This window comes from Hyla sarda, chromosome 2 (assembly GCF_029499605.1).
Source record: "Hyla sarda isolate aHylSar1 chromosome 2, aHylSar1.hap1, whole genome shotgun sequence".
Taxonomy (NCBI): Eukaryota; Metazoa; Chordata; class Amphibia; order Anura; family Hylidae; genus Hyla; species Hyla sarda.
In genome coordinates this window covers 7,645,422-7,663,203 of record NC_079190.1, presented here as the reverse complement: position 1 = coordinate 7,663,203, position 17,782 = coordinate 7,645,422, and the positions used below count along the sequence as shown (strand labels likewise).

The 17,782-nt window shown below is 44.1% G+C and overlaps 1 protein-coding gene across 1 annotated transcript; it reads left to right on the top strand.

The window, feature by feature from the left end:
* The first annotated feature begins 16,430 nt into the window (after window positions 1-16,430).
* On the top strand, window positions 16,431-17,360 carry LOC130357073 (olfactory receptor 52D1-like). Its single transcript, XM_056559429.1, has one exon. The coding sequence runs from the start codon at window positions 16,431-16,433 to the stop codon at window positions 17,358-17,360; it is 930 nt and encodes a 309-aa protein (XP_056415404.1).
* Window positions 17,361-17,782: the final 422 nt, after the last annotated feature.

Below are 17,782 nucleotides of genomic sequence, written 5' to 3'. Positions count from 1 at the left end.
TAAGACAAGGCTCCTTTGTGTCTCCATATATTATTAGAACCCCTTACATTGCCCCCATATAGCATAATGTGCCCTCACGTTGTCCCCATAGAGTATTAGGCCCCAAACATTACACCCATAGAGCATTAGGCCCCAAACATTTCCCCCATAAACTATTAGGCTCCAAACATTGTCCCCATAGAGTATTGGGCCCCAAACATTGCCCCCATATGGTATTAGGCCCCAAACATTGCCCCATAGAGCATTATGCCACAATCATTGCCCCCATAGAGGATTAGGCCACATACATTTCCTCCATAAAGTATTAGGCCATAAACATTGTCTCCAAAGAGTATTAGGCCCCAAACATTATCCCCATAAAGTATTAGGCCACAAACATTGTCCCCATAGAGTATTGGGCCCCAAACATTGCCCCCATATAGCATTAGGCTCCAAACATTGCCCCATAGAGCATTAGGCCACAATCATAGCCCCCATAGAGTATTAGGCCCCAAACATTACTCCCATAGAGCATTAGGCCCCAAACATTTCCCCCATAAAGTATTAGGCCCCAAACATTGTCCCCATAGAGTATTGGGCCCCAAACATTGCCCCCATACAGCATTAGGCCACAAACATTGCCCCATAGAGCATTAGGCCACAATCATTGCCCCCATAGAGGATTAGGCCACATACATTTCCTCCATAAAGTATTAGGCCATAAACATTGTCTCTACAGAGTATTAGGCCCCAAACATTACCCCCATAGAACATTAGGCCCAAAACATTTCCCCCATTAAGTATTAGGCCCCAAACATTGTCTCCATGGAATATTGGGCCCCAAACATTGCCCCCATACAGCATTAGGCCCCAAACATTGCCCCCATAGAGCATTAAGCCACAAACATTTGCTCTATATAACATTAGGCTCCAAACATTGCCCCCCATATAGCTTTAGGCCCAAAGAATTACCTCCATATAGCATTAGGCCACAAATATTGCCCTCATATAGCAAAAGTCCTCCTCTTGAAAGTTGCGGTCACTTCAGGATTCGGCATGTGTGTCCCGAATCCCCTGGTGAACCCCCTTTCCCCTGAGGTCCTGGTTGCAGGGGGTGCGACAGGGCCTGTTGGTGAAGGGTCCAATACAGGGACCGTGCTGTCCCTGTTTCTAGCATGGCAGTTATCAGTCAGGTGGCAGGTATAGGGCGCCGGCCCCCTCTTGTGCCCAGGCACCTGAATGAGGTATTGGCTGTGCCTTCCTGATGGCAGCCCTGTCCGCAGGGGAAGAGTCCGATAACAACACTGCAGGGACCATACCACTATGGATCTTAGAATGGCAGTTACCATGTCCCAACATATCCCACAACATTTTTTTTTACAAGAAGTAATAATTAAAACAGTTATAGGGGTCATAAAACTGCTAAATAAGTTACATAGTTAGTACTGTTGAAAAAAGACATACGCCCATCAAGTCCAACCAGGGAATTGAAGGGTAGGGTGTAAGGGGATAAGGGGAAGGGATGTAGTTTTATAATTCTGCATAAGCATTAATGTTATTTTGTTCCAGGAATGTATCTAACCCTGTTTTAAACATTGATTGATCATGTACCAGTCAGCAAGAAGGTAGGAGACAGAATTAATCGTTTGAAGAAACGCGAGTTATATTGGATTCATGAATTGGACACATTACGTCCACGTGGCCTGAATGAAGATTTTACAGTCACATCAGCTATATACAATGCATAGGTCAATGTTGATAGTTGAGAATGTTTTTAAAATGGTATACGATGTAACATATATATTATTGATATTCTCTTTCCATTTTGTTTTAGAAATTGAAGCATTCGCTTGTCGGGGGACAGACCAAAGACACCCATGTGGAATATAGTTTTATAATTCTTAATATTACATTACTTTTACATATGTGTAATAAAAACTTCTTTATGACAGTTTGAGGACTATAGTCATGTGTGATCTACAAAGAGGGGCAATGCTATTCTTTCAATAAAGAACACGATCCCTATATGCATATGGAGAATTTCTATGTATATGGGGATTGGAGAAATATATCTACATTATAATAAAATTGGGAATTTGAAAAATTGTTTTTTTCATATACTTGACACATTTTATATAACATAATCACCACATTCACTATACATTTATTTTAGACACATATACATGTATGTGTATGTCTGAATATGTATATGTGTATATATGCACAGACACATGTTTATTAATACCTTGGTATATTCTCTTTTTTTATATTTTTCACGGGTTTGCAGTAGTATAGAGCATTGACTCTACATTTAGGTATTCACCCTTTTTATGTTTATATAGGCTTTTGTACACTTTTTTTTTACATGTTTTTTTATATTTACACACTTTTTATTATTAGGGGGAGGTGGTTTTGTGGGTATGCCTCTGGGCACACGCCTGTATATACATTTGTTACATAGTTACATAGTTAGTACGGTCGAAAAAAGACATATGTCCATCAAGTTCAACCAGGGAATTAAGGGGTAGGGGTGTGGCGCGATATTGGGGAAGGGATGGGATTTTATATTTCTTCATAAGCATTAATGTTATTTTGTTCCATAAATGTATCTAATCCTGTTTTAAAGCTGTTAATTGTTCCTACTGTGACCAGTTCCTGAGGTAGACCGTTCCATAAATTCACAGTCCTCACGGTAAAGAAGGCGTGTCGCCCCTTGAGACTAAACTTTTTCTTCTCCAGACGGAGGGAGTGTCCCCTCGTCCTTTGGGGGGGTTTAACCTGGAACAGTTTTTCTCCATATTTTTTGTATGGGCCATTTATATACTTATATACGTTTATCATATCCCCCCTTAAACGTCTCTTCTCAAGACTAAACAATTGTAACTCCTTTAATCGCTCCTCATAGCTAAGATGTTCCATGCCCCATATTAGTTTACATTGACGTATTCGGCGGTGGATCCTTCCCCCTATTCACATGGTGCGTTTGTAGCATTGATGCGTTTTTCTATTATTAACACTTTCTATTATTAATATGTCTTTACATTGCCTGTGGACTGGGAGAGAATGATTATGTTCTCTCCCTGGTGTATGATGACAGAAGTATTTGCCCCTCTATTCTATTTTATTTTGTATGTCGCTTTTTATGTATCTTGTTTCTGCTATGTATTCTAAATATGGACTCACACTGTCATAAATGGTCCGGGACCTGTGGCGCTCCCACATCTTCGCCAGGTCGCCTGATGCCGTTTTCGGCATCAGAGTGATGGGCGCGCATGAGCGAGTATGCGCTCCAGTCACGTGACAAAGGGGCGGAGTGGGGGAACGTCACATGACCGGGAACCATGTGACAACAATATGAGACGCCGTAATGGCGGCGCCCACACGCGGGAGGTGAGTGGTCTGTCCCCATGGCAATATTGTTTTTAATCACTCTAAGATGTAGTTGCAGCTGCGTCTTAATTACATGCACTTTAATATTTTTTAATAACAGCGATGGTCTAGTGTATGAACGGCGATCATTGCTGTTTCTGATGGCACTTCTTATCACTTGCACTTTTGTATACTATGAATTTTGTATTGATTATGTTTTTTACTGTATGGATTATGTTTAATCATGTTGATTGGAGATTGTGATTAGCTTAATATGATACCATATATAGGTTTGTCTTGCACAATTGTATACCATGCTTGAAAAAGGTGGTGGATACCACTGAAACGTTGCATCCGAACATGGTTTAAATAAACACCGTTGTGTTTTTTTCACTTGAACCCGTGAGTGCTGTTGGATTTATTGTTGTAACCCTGTTTTAAAGCTGTTAATTGTTCCTGCTGTGACCAGTTCCTGAGGTAGACAGTTCCATAAATTCACAGTTCTTATGGTAAAGAAGGCGTGTCGCCCCTTTAGACTAAACCTTTTCTTCTCCAGACGGAGGGAGTGCCCCCTCGTCCTTTGGGGGGGTTTAACCTGGAACAGTTTTTCTCCATATTTTTTGTATGGGCCATTTATATACTTATATACGTTTATCATATCCCCCCTTAAACGTCTCTCTCAAGACTAAACAATTGTAACTCCTTTAATCGCTCCTCATAGCTAAGATGATCCATGCCCCATATTAGTTTAGTCGCGCGTCTCTGCACCCTTTCCAACTCCACAGTGTCCCTTTTATGGACAGGTGCCCAAAACTGAACAGCATATTCCAGGTGAGGCTGTACCAATGCTTTATAAAGGGGGAGTATTATGTCCCTGTCCCTCGAGTCCATGCCTCTTTTTATACATGACAATATCCTGCCGGCTTTGGAAGCAGCAGCCTGACATTGTGCTATTCTGTAGTCTGTGATCTACAAGTCACCCAGATCCTTCTCTACCAGTGACTCTGCCAGTTTAATCCCCCCTAAGACATACGACGCTGCAGGTTATTAGTACCCAGATGCATAACTTTACATTTATACACATTGAACCTCATTTGCCAAGTGGATGCCCAGACACTTAGTCTATCCAAGTCATCTTGTAACTTATACACATCCTCTATAGACTGTACCGTGCTACAAAGCTTGGTACCATCCTCTATATCATTGATAAATAAATTATACAACAGCGGGCCCAGTACTGAACCTTGGGGTACACCACTAATAACCGGGGACCAATCAGAGTACGAATCATTGACCACCACTCTCTGGGTACGATCCATGAGCCAGTGTTCAATCCAGTTACAAACTAAAGTTTCCAAGCCCAAAGACCTTAACTTACCTGTCAGACGTATATGAGGGACAGTATCAAACGCTTTAGCAAAATCCAGAAACACTATATCCACAGCCATTCCTCTATATCCACAGCCCCCCTCTATATACACAGCCCCCTCTATATCCACAGCCAATCCTCTATATACAGAGCCCCCCTCTATATACACAGCCCCCCCCTATATACACAGCCCCCCCTCTATATACACAGCCCCCCTCTATATACACAGCCCCCCTCTATATACACAGCCCCCCTCTATATACACAGCCCCCTCCTCTATATACACAGCCATTCCTCTATATACAGAGCCCCCCTCTATATACGCAGCCGCCCTCTATATACACAGCCCCCCTCTATATACACAGCCATTCCTCTATATACACAGCCCCCCTCTAAATACACAGCCCCCCTCTATATACACAGCCCCCCTCTATATCCACAGCCATTCCTCTGTCAAGGCTTCTACTCACCTCTTCATAAAAGCAAATTAGATTGGTTTGACAACTTCTATCCTTAGTAAACCAATGCTGGCTATCACTTATAATACAATTATCCCCTATGTATTCCTGTATGTAATCCCTTATAAGTCCTTCAAACAATTTACCCACAATGCACGTTAGACTTACCGGTCTATAATTTCCTGGCGAAGACCTAGAGCCCTTCTTGAAGATTGGTACCACATTCGCCTTGCGCCAGTCCCTTGGCACAATACCAGACACCAGAGAATCTCTAAATATCATTAACAAGGGTACAGATATTACTGAACTTACCTCTCTAATAACTCTTGGGTGTAGTCCATCCGGCCCTGGAGATTTGCTTACATTTATATTACTTAACTTACCTTGTACCATCTCTACATTAAGCCAGTTCAGTACATTACATGATGTGTTACCAGCACTGACCTGTACATGATGTGTTACCAGCACTGACCTGTCCAATGTCAGCTCCTCCTTCTTCCATAGTATATACAGAACTAAAGAACCCATTCAGTAGCTCCGCCTTCTCTTTATTGCCCGTTACAACCTCCCCATTATCATTATTAAGGGGTCCTACATGCTCTGTCCTTGTTTTATTTTGTATTTATATACCCCAAAAAATATTTAGGATTAGTTTTGCTTTCTTTGGCCACCTGTCTCTCATTTAGAATTTTTGCTGTTTTTATTACATTTTTACAGATTTTATTAAGCTCCTTTTACTGTTTAAATGTTATCGCTGACCCATCAGATTTGAATTCTTTGAAGGCTATTTTTTTGTTGTTTATTGCTCTTTTAACATTATTTGTCAGCCATGTAGGATTTAGTTTTAATCGTTTATATTTGTTCCCCTTTGGTATATATTTAGCTGTATAGATATTTAGAGTTGATTTAAAGATGTCCCATTTACCTTCTGTATCAGTATTTGAGAACACCTCCCCCCTGTTAGGATTCGGCAGGCTGGAGGTGGATCCTCTGTGTCAGAGAGGGATTGGCGTGGACAGTACCGGTGGACCGGTTCTAAGTTGCTACTGGTATTCACCAGAGCCCGCCACAAAGCGGGATGGTCTTGCTGCAGCGGTAGCAACCAGGTCGTATCCACCGGTAACGGCTCAACCTCTCAGACTGCTGAGACAGGCGCGGTACAAAAGGACAAGGCAAGAGCAAGGTCGGACGTAGCAGAAGGTCAGGGCAGGCAGCAAGGATCGTAGTCAGGGGCAACAGCAGAAGGTCTGGAACACAGGCTTGGGACATACACTAAATGCTTACTCTGGCACAAGGCAACAAGATCCGGCAAAGCAGTGAAGGGGAGGTGAGGTTATATGAGCAGGGAGCAGGTGGAGGCTAATTAGACTGATTGGGCCAGGCACCAATCATTGGTGCACTGGCCCTTTAAATCTCAGAGAGCTGGCGCGCGCGCGCCCTAGAGAGCGGAGCCGCGCGCGCCAGAACGTGACAGCCGGGGAGCGGGACAGGTAAGTGGCTTGGGATGCAATTCGCGAGCGGGCGCGACCTTTATGCGAATCGCATCCCTGTCGTGAGTGTCAGTGCAGCGCTCCCGGTCAGCGGGTCTGACCGGGGCGCTGCAGAGAGGAGAACGGCGCGAGCGCTCCGGGGAGGAGCAGGGACCCGGAGTGCTCGGCGTCACAGTTCCCCCCTCCCCCTTAGGTCTCCCCCTCTTTTTGTATCCTTGTCCCTTCAAATGAGACGAGAACATAGGGGGGCGACTCTAGAGTTTCCTTCCGGAAAAAAAAGAAGTCCTGGGAAGCAACATCAGCGGCAGGCAATCCAGAAGAAGTGGGAATGGGAGGGGGGGCAGAGGGTGAGGCTTGTCACGGGGCAGAGTGTTACCAGGAAGGGGGCTATGAGGAGCAGACGTGAGGCATCGTTTGTGACAAGCAGGACCCCAATTCTTGATCTCCCCGGTGGTCCAGTCAAGGGTGGGAGAATGACGTTGGAGCCATGGCAGACCAAGGAGGACTTCAGAGGTGCAGTTGGGCAGAACAAAAAATTCAAGTTTCTCGTGATGCAGTCCAATGCTCATAAGCAGGGGTTCTGTGCAGTAACGCACAGTGCAGTCCAATTTTACTCCGTTGACCGAAGAAATGTAGAGCGGCTTGACGAGACGGGTTACTGGGATACTGAACCTATTAACCAAAGAGGCCAGAATAAAATTTCCAGCAGAACCAGAGTCCAAGAAGGCCACAGCTGAGAAGGAGGAGTTGGCAGAAGGAGCAATCCGCACGGGCACAGTGAGACGTGGAGAAGCAGAATTCACACCAAGGGACGCCACTCCCATTTGAACAGGGTGCGTGAGTGCGTTTCCCAGACGCGGAGGACGAATAGGGCAGTCCACCAAGAAATATTCGGTACTAGCGCAGTACAGACATAAATTTTTATCTCTGCGGCAAGTCCTCTCTTCATGGGTCAGGCGAGACCGATCCACTTGCATAGCCTCCTCGGCGGGAGACACAGGGGTAAATTGCAAAGGATTCTGGGAGAGAGGTGCCCAGAGATCAAGGTCCTTTTCCTGGCAGAGCTCCTGGTGTCTTTCAGAAAAACGCTTGTTGTTGAGGGTGGCCAAAAGGATAAGTTCTGACAGGTTAGCTGGAATTTCTCGTGCGGCCAGTACATCTTTGATGTTTCTGGATAAGCCTTTCTTGAAGGTCGCGCAGAGGGCCTCATTGTTCCAGGCTAGCTCTGAGGCAAGGGTACGAAACTGAATGGCGTATTCGCCTACGGAAAAAGTTCCTTGGACTAGGTTCAGCAGAGCAGTCTCGGCAGAGGAGGCCCGGGCTGGCTCCTCGAAGACACTACGAACCTCAGCGAAGAAGGACTGGACTGTGGCAGGATCATTGCGGTCCCAGAGCGGTGTGGCCCAAGACAAGGCTTTTCCAGACAGAAGACTAACTACGAAAGCCACCTTAGACCGTTCTGTAGGAAATTGGTCCGACAACATCTCCATATATAGGGAACATTGAGACAGGAAACCACGGCAGAGTCTAGAGTCCCTATCAAATTTGTCCGGCAGGGACAAGCGGAGGCTAGGAGCGGGCACTCGCTGCGGAGGAGGTGCAGGAGCTGGCGGAGGAGATGGTTGCTGCTGTAGCAGTGGCAGAAGTTGCTGTAGCATGGCGGTCAACTGCGACAACTGCTGTCCTTGTTGGGCCATTTGCCGAGATTGCTGGGCGACCACCGTGGGTAGGTAAGCGAGACTTGGCAGCGGCACCTCAGCGGGATCCATGGCCTGATCTACTGTTAGAATTCGGCAGGCTGGAGGTGGATCCTCTGTGTCAGAGAGGGATTGGCGTGGACCGTACCGGTGGACCGGTTCTAAGTTGCTACTGATATTCACCAGAGCCCGCCGCAAAGCGGGATGGTCTTGCTGCGGTGGTAGCAACCAGGTCGTATCCACCGGTAACGGCTCAACCTCTCTGACTGCTGAGATAAGCGCGGTACAAAAGTACAAGGCAAGAGCAAGGTCGGACGTAGCAGAAGGTCAGGGCAGGCAGCAAGGGTCGTAGTCAGGGGCAACAGCAGAAGGTCTGGAACACAGGCTTGGGACATACACTAAACGCTCTCTGGTACAAGGCAACAAGAGCCGGCAAAGCAGTGAAGGGGAAGTGAGGTTATATGAGCAGGAAGCAGGTGGAGGCTAATTAGACTGATTGGGCCAGGCACCAATCATTGGTGCACTGGCCCTTTAAATCTTAGAGAGCTGGCGCGCACGCGCCCTAGAGAGCGGAGCCACGCACGCCAGAACGTGACAGCCGGGGAGAGGGACAGGTAAGTGGCTTGGGATGCGATTCGCGAGAGGGCGCAACCCGCTATGCGAATCGCATCCCTGTCGTGAGTGTCAGTGCAGCGCTCCCGGTCAGCGGGTCTGACCGGGGCGCTGCAGAGAGGAGAACGCTGCGAGCGCTCCGGGGAGGAGCAGGGACCCGGAGCGCTCGGCGTAACACCCCCAGTCTATGTCCTGTAGTGCAGATCTCAGCCCAGGGAAATTTGCCTTTTTAAAGTTATATGTTTTTGCCTTCCCCGTCTGTCTTTGTTTTCTACATTTTAAGTCAAAAGTAACTATATTGTGGTCGCTATTCCCAAGGTTTTCCCGCACAGTTACATTACCAACCAGCTCTGCGTTGTTGGAAATGATCAGATCCCACAAGGCATCACTTCTTGTTGGGTCCTCCACAAACTGGCCCATGAAATTATCCTGCAATAAATTTAGGAATTTTCTCCCCTTTGTAGTTTTAGCCAACCCCGAACCCCAATCTATATCTGGATAGTTAAAATCTCCCATTATTACCACTGTACCTGCCCGGGCGGCCCTCTCTATTTGTTTATGAAGCCGAACTTCTATCTCTTCAGTGATATTAGGGGGTCTGTAGATTACCCCAAATATTATTTTTTCAGTATTTCCCTCCTTTTGTAATTCTACCCACAGTGATTCCACCTCCTCAGAATCATCACACACTATGGCATCGTTCACACTGACTTTCATACCACTTCTTACATACAGACAGACTCCACCACCTTTTCTGTTCATTCTATCCTTGCGAAACAATGTAAACCCCTGCAGATTGACAGCCCAGTCATGTGAGGAGTCCAGCCATGTCTCAGTGACCCCAACTATATCACCAGCCATGTCTCAGTGACCTCAACTATATCACCAGCCATGTCTCAGTGACCCCAACTATATCACCAGCCATGTCTCAGTGACCCCAACTATATCACCAGCCATGTCTCAGTGACCCCAACTATATCACCAGCCATGTCTCAGTGACCCCAACTATATCACCAGCCATGTCTCAGTGACCCCAACTATATCAATATGTTCCTCCAGTATCAAGGCCTCAAGCTCCCCCATTTTCTTTGCTAGGCTTCTGGCATTTGTGAACATACACTTTACATTTCCATTAAGTTTTACACATATAGTCTCACTAATGGGATTTTGCTATGATTATTTTTTCCTTTTTTATGTAGTAAAACAACAAAAACTGTAAAAGTTAAGTATTGTTGTCTTGTCACCATAGAAAATGTAAATTTTCCTGATTTAATAAGGGGTTAAAGTTGAAGTGGAAGAAGATTTATCTTGAAGTTGAAAAAATTATCCTCCCCCCCAGGAGAACAATCCCTATAGATGATAATACTTCAGTGTACGGCAGATATTATTATTCTCCTAATTGGTCCCATAATTCCGGAATCATCTATAAAAAGAGACGAGAGATGAGGAGGACGAGGCAAAGAGAGTGCCTGCACCCACCGCAGTGAGTATCATCATTGTCACGTGTTGTGTAGCCGGCCTCACTTTACTATTATTTTATTATTTTTGTTGATAATATATATATTTTTTAACCCCTTAAGGACCGGAGGTTTTTCCGTTTTTGCATTTTCGTTTTTTGCTCCTTGCCTTTAAAAAATCATAACTCTTTCAAATTTACACCTAAAAATCCATATGATGGCTTATTTTTTGCGCCACCAATTCTACTTTGTAATGACATCAGTCATTTTGCCCAAAAATCTATGGTGAAGCGGGAAAAAAAATCATTGTGCGACAAAATTGAAAAAAAAACGCTGTTTTGTAACTTTTGGGGGCTTCCGTTTCTACGTAGTACATTTTTCGGTAAAAATGACACCTGATATGTATTCTGTAGGTCCATACGATTAAATGATACCCTACTTATATAGGTTTGATTTTGTCGGACTTCTGGAAAAAATCATAACTACATGCAGGAAAATTAATACGTTTAAAATTGTCATTTCTGACCCCTATAACTTTTTTATTTTTCCGTGTATGGGGCGGTATGAGGGCTCATTTTTTGCACCATGATCTGAAGTTTTTAACAGTACTATTTTTGCATTGATATGACTTATTGATCACTTTTTATTCATTTTTAAATGATATAAAAAGTGACCAAAAATGCACTATTTTGGACTTTGGAATTTTTTTTGCGCGCACGCCATTGACCGAGCGGTTTAATTAATGATATATTTTTATAATTCGGACATTTCCGCACGCGGTGATACCACATATGTTTATTTTTATTTTTATTTACACTGTGTTTTTTTTTTTTTATTGGAAAAGGGGGGTGATTCAAACTTTTAATAGGGGAGGAGTTAAATGATCTTTATTCACTTTTTTTTTCCACTTTTTTTTTGCAGTGTTATAGGTCCCATAGGGACCTATAACACTGCACACACTGATCATTGTTATCCCATAGGGACCTATAACACTGCACACACTGATCTTCTATGTTGATCACTGGTTTCTCATAAGAAACCAGTGATCAACGATTCTGCCGCATGACTGCTCATGCCTGGATCTCAGGCACTGAGCAGTCATTCGGCGATCGGACAGCGAGGAGGCAGGTAGGGGCCCTCCCGCTGTCCTGTCAGCTGTTCGGGATGCCGCGATTAGCGCGGCTATCCCGAACAGCTCGACTGAGCTAGTCGGGAACTTTCACTTTCACTTTTAGCCGCGCGGCTCAGCTCTGAGCGCGCGGCTAAAGGGTTAATAGCGCGCGGCGCCGCGATCGGCGCTGCGCGCTATTAGAGGCGGGTCCCGGCTTCACTATGACGCCGGGCCCGCCATGATATGATGCGGGGTTACTGTGTAACACCGCGTTATATCAGAAGAGCAGGACCAAGGACGTACCGGTACGTCCTTGGTCCTTAAGGGGTTAAACATTTCATTCCCCCCCCCCTTTTTTTTCTTCTTACTTTATTTGATTGTATTTTTAACTTCTGAAAAGTTTTAATTATTGGGTTTTTCATTTTTCCCTCCTCGCTGTCTAAGAGACAAGTCTTTTCTTTTTCCATCCACAGAGCTATATGAGGCATTTTGTTTTTACGCAGTGCAGTTTACTGTAAAACTTTTTATTGTTTGGGCAATTTTGCATGGGGTGATACCAGATATATTAGTTTATTTATTCATGAATTTAAATGGAAACAAAATGGAAAAGGGGGATAATTTGAATTTTTATCAAGGTGGGGGATTTTTATTTTATTTTTAGAAATCTTCTAAATTAAAGGGGTATTCCAGGAAAAAACTTTTTTATATATATATATATATATCAACTGGCTCCAGAAAGTTAAATAGATTTATAAATTACTTCTATTAAAAAATATTAATCCTTTCAGTACTTATGAGCTTCTGAAGTTAATGTTGTTCTTTTCTGTCTAAGTGCTCTCTGATGATACCTGTCTCGGGAAACGCCCAGTTTAGAAGAGGTTTGCTATGGGGATTTGCTTCTAAACTGGGCGTTTCCCGAGACACGTGTCATCAGAGAGGACTTAGACAGAAAAGAACAACCTTAACTTAGAAGCTCATAAGTACTGAAAGGATTAAGATTTTTTAATAGAAGTACCGTATATACTCGAGTATAAACCGAGTTTTCAGTCGTCAAGGCAACGTCTCTAGTCCGGGGCCGGGCCCGGAGCAGAGAATAGCCCCCCCCGGTGAAAATGGACAGCCCGGAAAGTCTAACCCTCCCCACCGGACGGTCCCTGCTGCATAGATGGCCTGGACCAGCTCACCCTTCCTTCCCACCGAGGGGAGGTGAGTAGAAAACTAAAGTGGGGGGGGGGGGGGTTGGATGATGACGAAGGCCGCAGGGGTCTTCAACCTGCGGACCTCCAGAGGTTTCAAAACTACAACTCCCAGCATGCCCGGACCACTGATGAAGGGATTGATAGGCGGTGATGATGAAGGCGGGGGGGGGATGATGATGGGGGTCTGGATGATGACATGGGGGGCATGATGTATTTCCCACCCTAGGCTTATAGTCGAGTCAATAACTTTCCCTGGGTTTTTGGGGTGAAATTAGGGGCCTCGGCTTATATTCGGGTCGGCTTATACTCGAGTATATACGGTAATTCACAAATCTGTTTAACTTTCTGGAGCCAATTGATATATATATAAAAAAGTTTTTTCCTGGAATACCCCTTTAATTTATTTTTCTCCTTTTAAGTCCCTCTAGGGGTTTTTAATGGGCAATCATAAGATTGCTTATACTGATCACAGCTATACTATTGCTTTGCATTGATTAGCATTCTGCTTGTAGACCCCTGGCAGGTGCGGCACCTTTCAATTTGATTGCAGCATGCAGAGGATCGCAGGTTTGGGATAAATGCTGATGCTAGTAGTTGCAGACGGATGTCGGCTGTAAGATACAGCCAGCACCCGCCGCATAAAGAGCCTCTACATATATTCAATGACCACCGAGCGCTATAATACGACAAATAAGAGGTGAAAAAGCAAACAAGGAAAGTGAGTGTGGAACCATGCAAATGATTTTAATCCAAAGTCCTTGAGCATGTTTGAGGGGCTTATTGCTATGGGAAATGTGTGCACGTTGCTCATCTGGAAGCTCAGATTCTGGATCTAAAGAATCGACTGGCAGCATTAAAGGGGTACTCCGGTGAAAAACTTTTTTTTTAAATCAACTGGCGCCAGAAAGTTAAACAGATTTGTATATTACTTCTATTAAAAAATCTTAATCCTTCCTGTACTTATTAGCTGCTGAATACTACAGCGGAAATTATTTTCATTTTGAAACACAGAACTGTCTGCTGACATCATGAGCACAGTGCTCTCTGCTGACATCTCTGTCCATTTTAGGAACTGTCCAGAGCAGCATATGTTTGCTATGGGGATTTTCTCCTACTCCTAAAATGGACAGAGATGTCAGCAGAGAGCACTGTGCTCATGATGTCAGCAGAGAGCTCTGTGTTTCAAACGGAAAATAATTTCCACTGTAGTATTCAGCAGCTAATAAGTCCAGGAAGGATTAAGATTTTTTTAATAGAAGTAATTTACAAATCTGTTTAACTTTCTGGCACCAGTTGATTTAAAAAAAAAAAAAAAAAAAGGTTTTCTCCGGAGTATCGCTTTAAGATCTATTAACAACATAGAAAGGAGTCTGCTGCACACTGTGCGTGCACTCACTAGGGGTAGATTTTGGGGAAGATCTTAGTATGGAGTTGCAGGAGAAGGAGGCAGCTAGATGGGTGACAAAGAGAAGGCAGGGTATAGGGATGAGTGTCAGGGAGGCTAGTCCTGATCTGGCATACCCCAACACGTTTGCTAAGTTAGGGAATGATGGGGAGGTCAGTTCAAAGTTAGCAGTGCTGCAGCAAGACAATGCCTCTGACCTCCAAGGGGGTGGAGATATGCAAGAAAGGTCAGACAGGTACAGGGAGTGTAGGAGTAAATAATCAGGATGGGTGATCTGTCACAAAGACCGGGATTGACGAACAGTGTGTAGTCTTCCTGGCGATTGAGTTCGACACATCGCGGATCGGGTTGATCATTTACTAGGAAGGGCTGGTGAAGACCCACTGGTCATGGTGCACATTAACACCAAGGGCAAAGTTAGAGGTAGGTGGAAGGTCCTTAGAAAGGCTGTTAGTGTCTATTCACACGGTGGAATTTCTGCTTAGAAGTCTATGGGCTTTAATTTGAGGTGTAATTTCGCGAGCAGAAATTCCGCCATGTAAATAGACCCTTATGGACTTTGGTAGCAAGCTTAAAGGGGTACTCCGCCCCTGGCATCTTATCCCCTATCCAAAGGATAGGGGATAAGATGTTAGATCGCCACGGTCCCGCTGCTGGGGACCCCGGGGATCGCCGCTGCAGCACCCCGACATCATTACTGCACAGAGCGAGTTCGCTCTGTGCGTAATGACGGGCGATACAGGGGCCGGAGCAGCGTGACATCATGGCTCCGCCCCTCATGACATCACCTTAATGCAAGTCTATGGCAGGGGGCGTGATGACCGCCACGCCCCCTCCCATAGACTTGTATTGACAGGGCGGGCCGTGACGTCACGAGGGGCGGAGCCGTGACGTAACGATGCTCCAGCTCCTGTATTGCCCGTCATTACGTGCAAAGCGATCTCGCTCTGCGCAGTAATGATAGCGGGGTGCTGCAGCAGCGTTCCCCGGGGTCCACAGCAGTGGGACCCCGGCGATCTGACATCTTATCCCCTATCCTTTGGATAGGGGATAAGATGTCTAGTGGCGGAGTACCCCTTTAAGGTAAGGACCTATAAAGTAGTATTTTCTAAATCACTATACCACGTCCCAAACCAGAGAGAAAAGGGGTGTTAGGGAGGCAAAAAAATGCATACGTTTTTAACTTTTCATTCCATTATGAATAAAGTTTCACTTGCTTGATTGAAATTCCAAGAAAAAAAAACTGTGCAAAGTCAAAAACCGTATGGTGAAAACTGGATGGAACCTTACGCACATACGGTTCTGTACGGTTTCCATTGACTCCCATGTTATAAAACGTATACATTTCAATACGGTTTTTCACCCGGACCAAAAACCGTTGTAGGCTACGGTTTTGGATACGGGGAAAAAAACTGACAAAACCGTACAAGACGCAAAACGGACACAACCTGATGCATCTTTTGGCATACGGTTTTCAATGGAGAGTCAATGCATACGGTTCCGTACGGTTTTCAAATTGAAAACGTATATGGGAACTGTATTGCAAAAACATGGTGTGAACCCGGCCTTACAAATATTCCTTCTAGGCCAGAAGAGCTCTGTACATACTGCATGCAGCATAGTGTGCCCATTTTGACTCTGGGTTACGCCATACAACCTTTGGCTGGTTTACACTGGACTTCTTTTAACTAGAATTAAAACATTTCAAATTTTAGGTTTCAACAAAAATGTATTCCACTATCCTTGTATTCATTGATACAGTAAGGGGTGCAGCTCTTACTGACTATTGATCTTTTGACACCCACAATCTATGCCACAATCTATGCCATTCCTACAAGAACATTGTGTCTGATGTTATTTCACCATCACAATACGTTTGGGTTGTGGGAAGAAATCTGGTAAGTTGGAGAAAACCCCATAGAAGTCTTAGAAGAATTGTTGTCCCTGTCAGGACTGGATATGTGGTATTTTTTTTTTTTTTTTACCTGAATCAGGATTTAATGTTTTTCAAAAATGTTACTGGCCATCAGGTTACCTTTGTGAATTCGCTCACCAGGATTTCACTTATTTCTACCCTGAACCCCAGATCTTCTCCTGTTATTCAAAAAGTTCACATTCAAAAATAAATAAACGAATAACTAAACAAATACATCTTTTGCATAACATTTTTTAACTATAAAGCCTAGTGATTATGGATACAATTTTGGATTTTTTTTTATATAATGTGTAGACATATATATTTCTTTCTTTAAAAGGTTTCAAGAAAGCTCGTATAGTCCTAACAATGGAGAACTACAGCTACCCTCACCCCTCTACCCTATCCCTTGGCTTTGGAGAAATGACCTATTCTAGATATATCTACAGTGTTATTGCCCTGTCAGTCTACTTGATGATCCTTCTATTTAACTGTTCCGTCATCTCTACCGTAGTGTTACATAAATGCCTACACGAGCCAATGTACATCTTCATATGCATACTGTGCGTCAATGGGCTGTACGGCAGTAGCGCATTTTTCCCCAGTCTTCTTGTGAACTTGCTCTTTAAGATTGATATCATCTCTTACATTGGTTGTGTTACACAAGTGTACTGTATCCATACCTACTCAGGGTGTGAGATGACCATCCTAACCGTCATGGCTTATGACCGCTATGTGTGTATCTGCAACCCTCTGAGATACAACAATATAATGTCACTAACCTCAGCAGCCAAACTTGTGGTCTCGGCTTGGATGTTCGCAGTCATCGTGGTTTCTATACAAATTGTATTGACCATTAGACTTCCATTATGTGACCGGGTCATCCTGAAGATCTACTGTGATAACTGGTCACTCGTAAGACTCTCTTGCGTTGACACAACATTCAACAATGTATTTGGTCTTTTTACTGCCGCCCCCTTCATTACATTGATGCCAATTCTGATCATTTGCTCTTACATACAGATTTTAAGGACATGTGTAAAGTCCTCAAAAGACTTTCGAGCAAAGGCACTGCAAACATGCACCCCTCACCTCATCACCATCACCAACTATACCTTTAATATATTCTTTGAGCTGCTAATATACAGGTTTATACCCACTAAATTTCCTTTTGAACTGAGGATGGTCATGTCTGTACAGCTCATTGTTATACCTCCAATCCTGAACCCTCTAATTTATGGACTGAAAATGAGAGAAATTCGGGGAAGGATTGTCCAGCTCTATCATTTAAAAAGTTAAAGACACTTTGACAAGCTATAATGTTATAAAGTTATAATGTGTACAAGTAGATGCTAAATAATGTGTAGGGCTTTGAGTAAAATGTACAATTGCACGAAAAAGTAAGTGAATTGGAATTATCAGAATTTCTCTATTGATCACTATCAAGTCAGAATTAGACAAACACAATAACATCAATAACACACAAAGGGGGAGATTTATCAAAACCAATGCAGAGGAAAAGTTGTCCAGTTGCCCATAGCAACCAATCTGATCGCTTCTTTCATTTTTCAGAGGCCCTGTTAAAAATGAAAGAAGCAAGCTGATTGGTTGCTATGTGCAACCGAACAACTTTTCCTCTGGACAGGTTTTAATAAATCTCCCCCAAAGAGCTGAACATTTTGTCTGTTTTTTGAGCATTGTGGGTAAACATCTACAGTGCA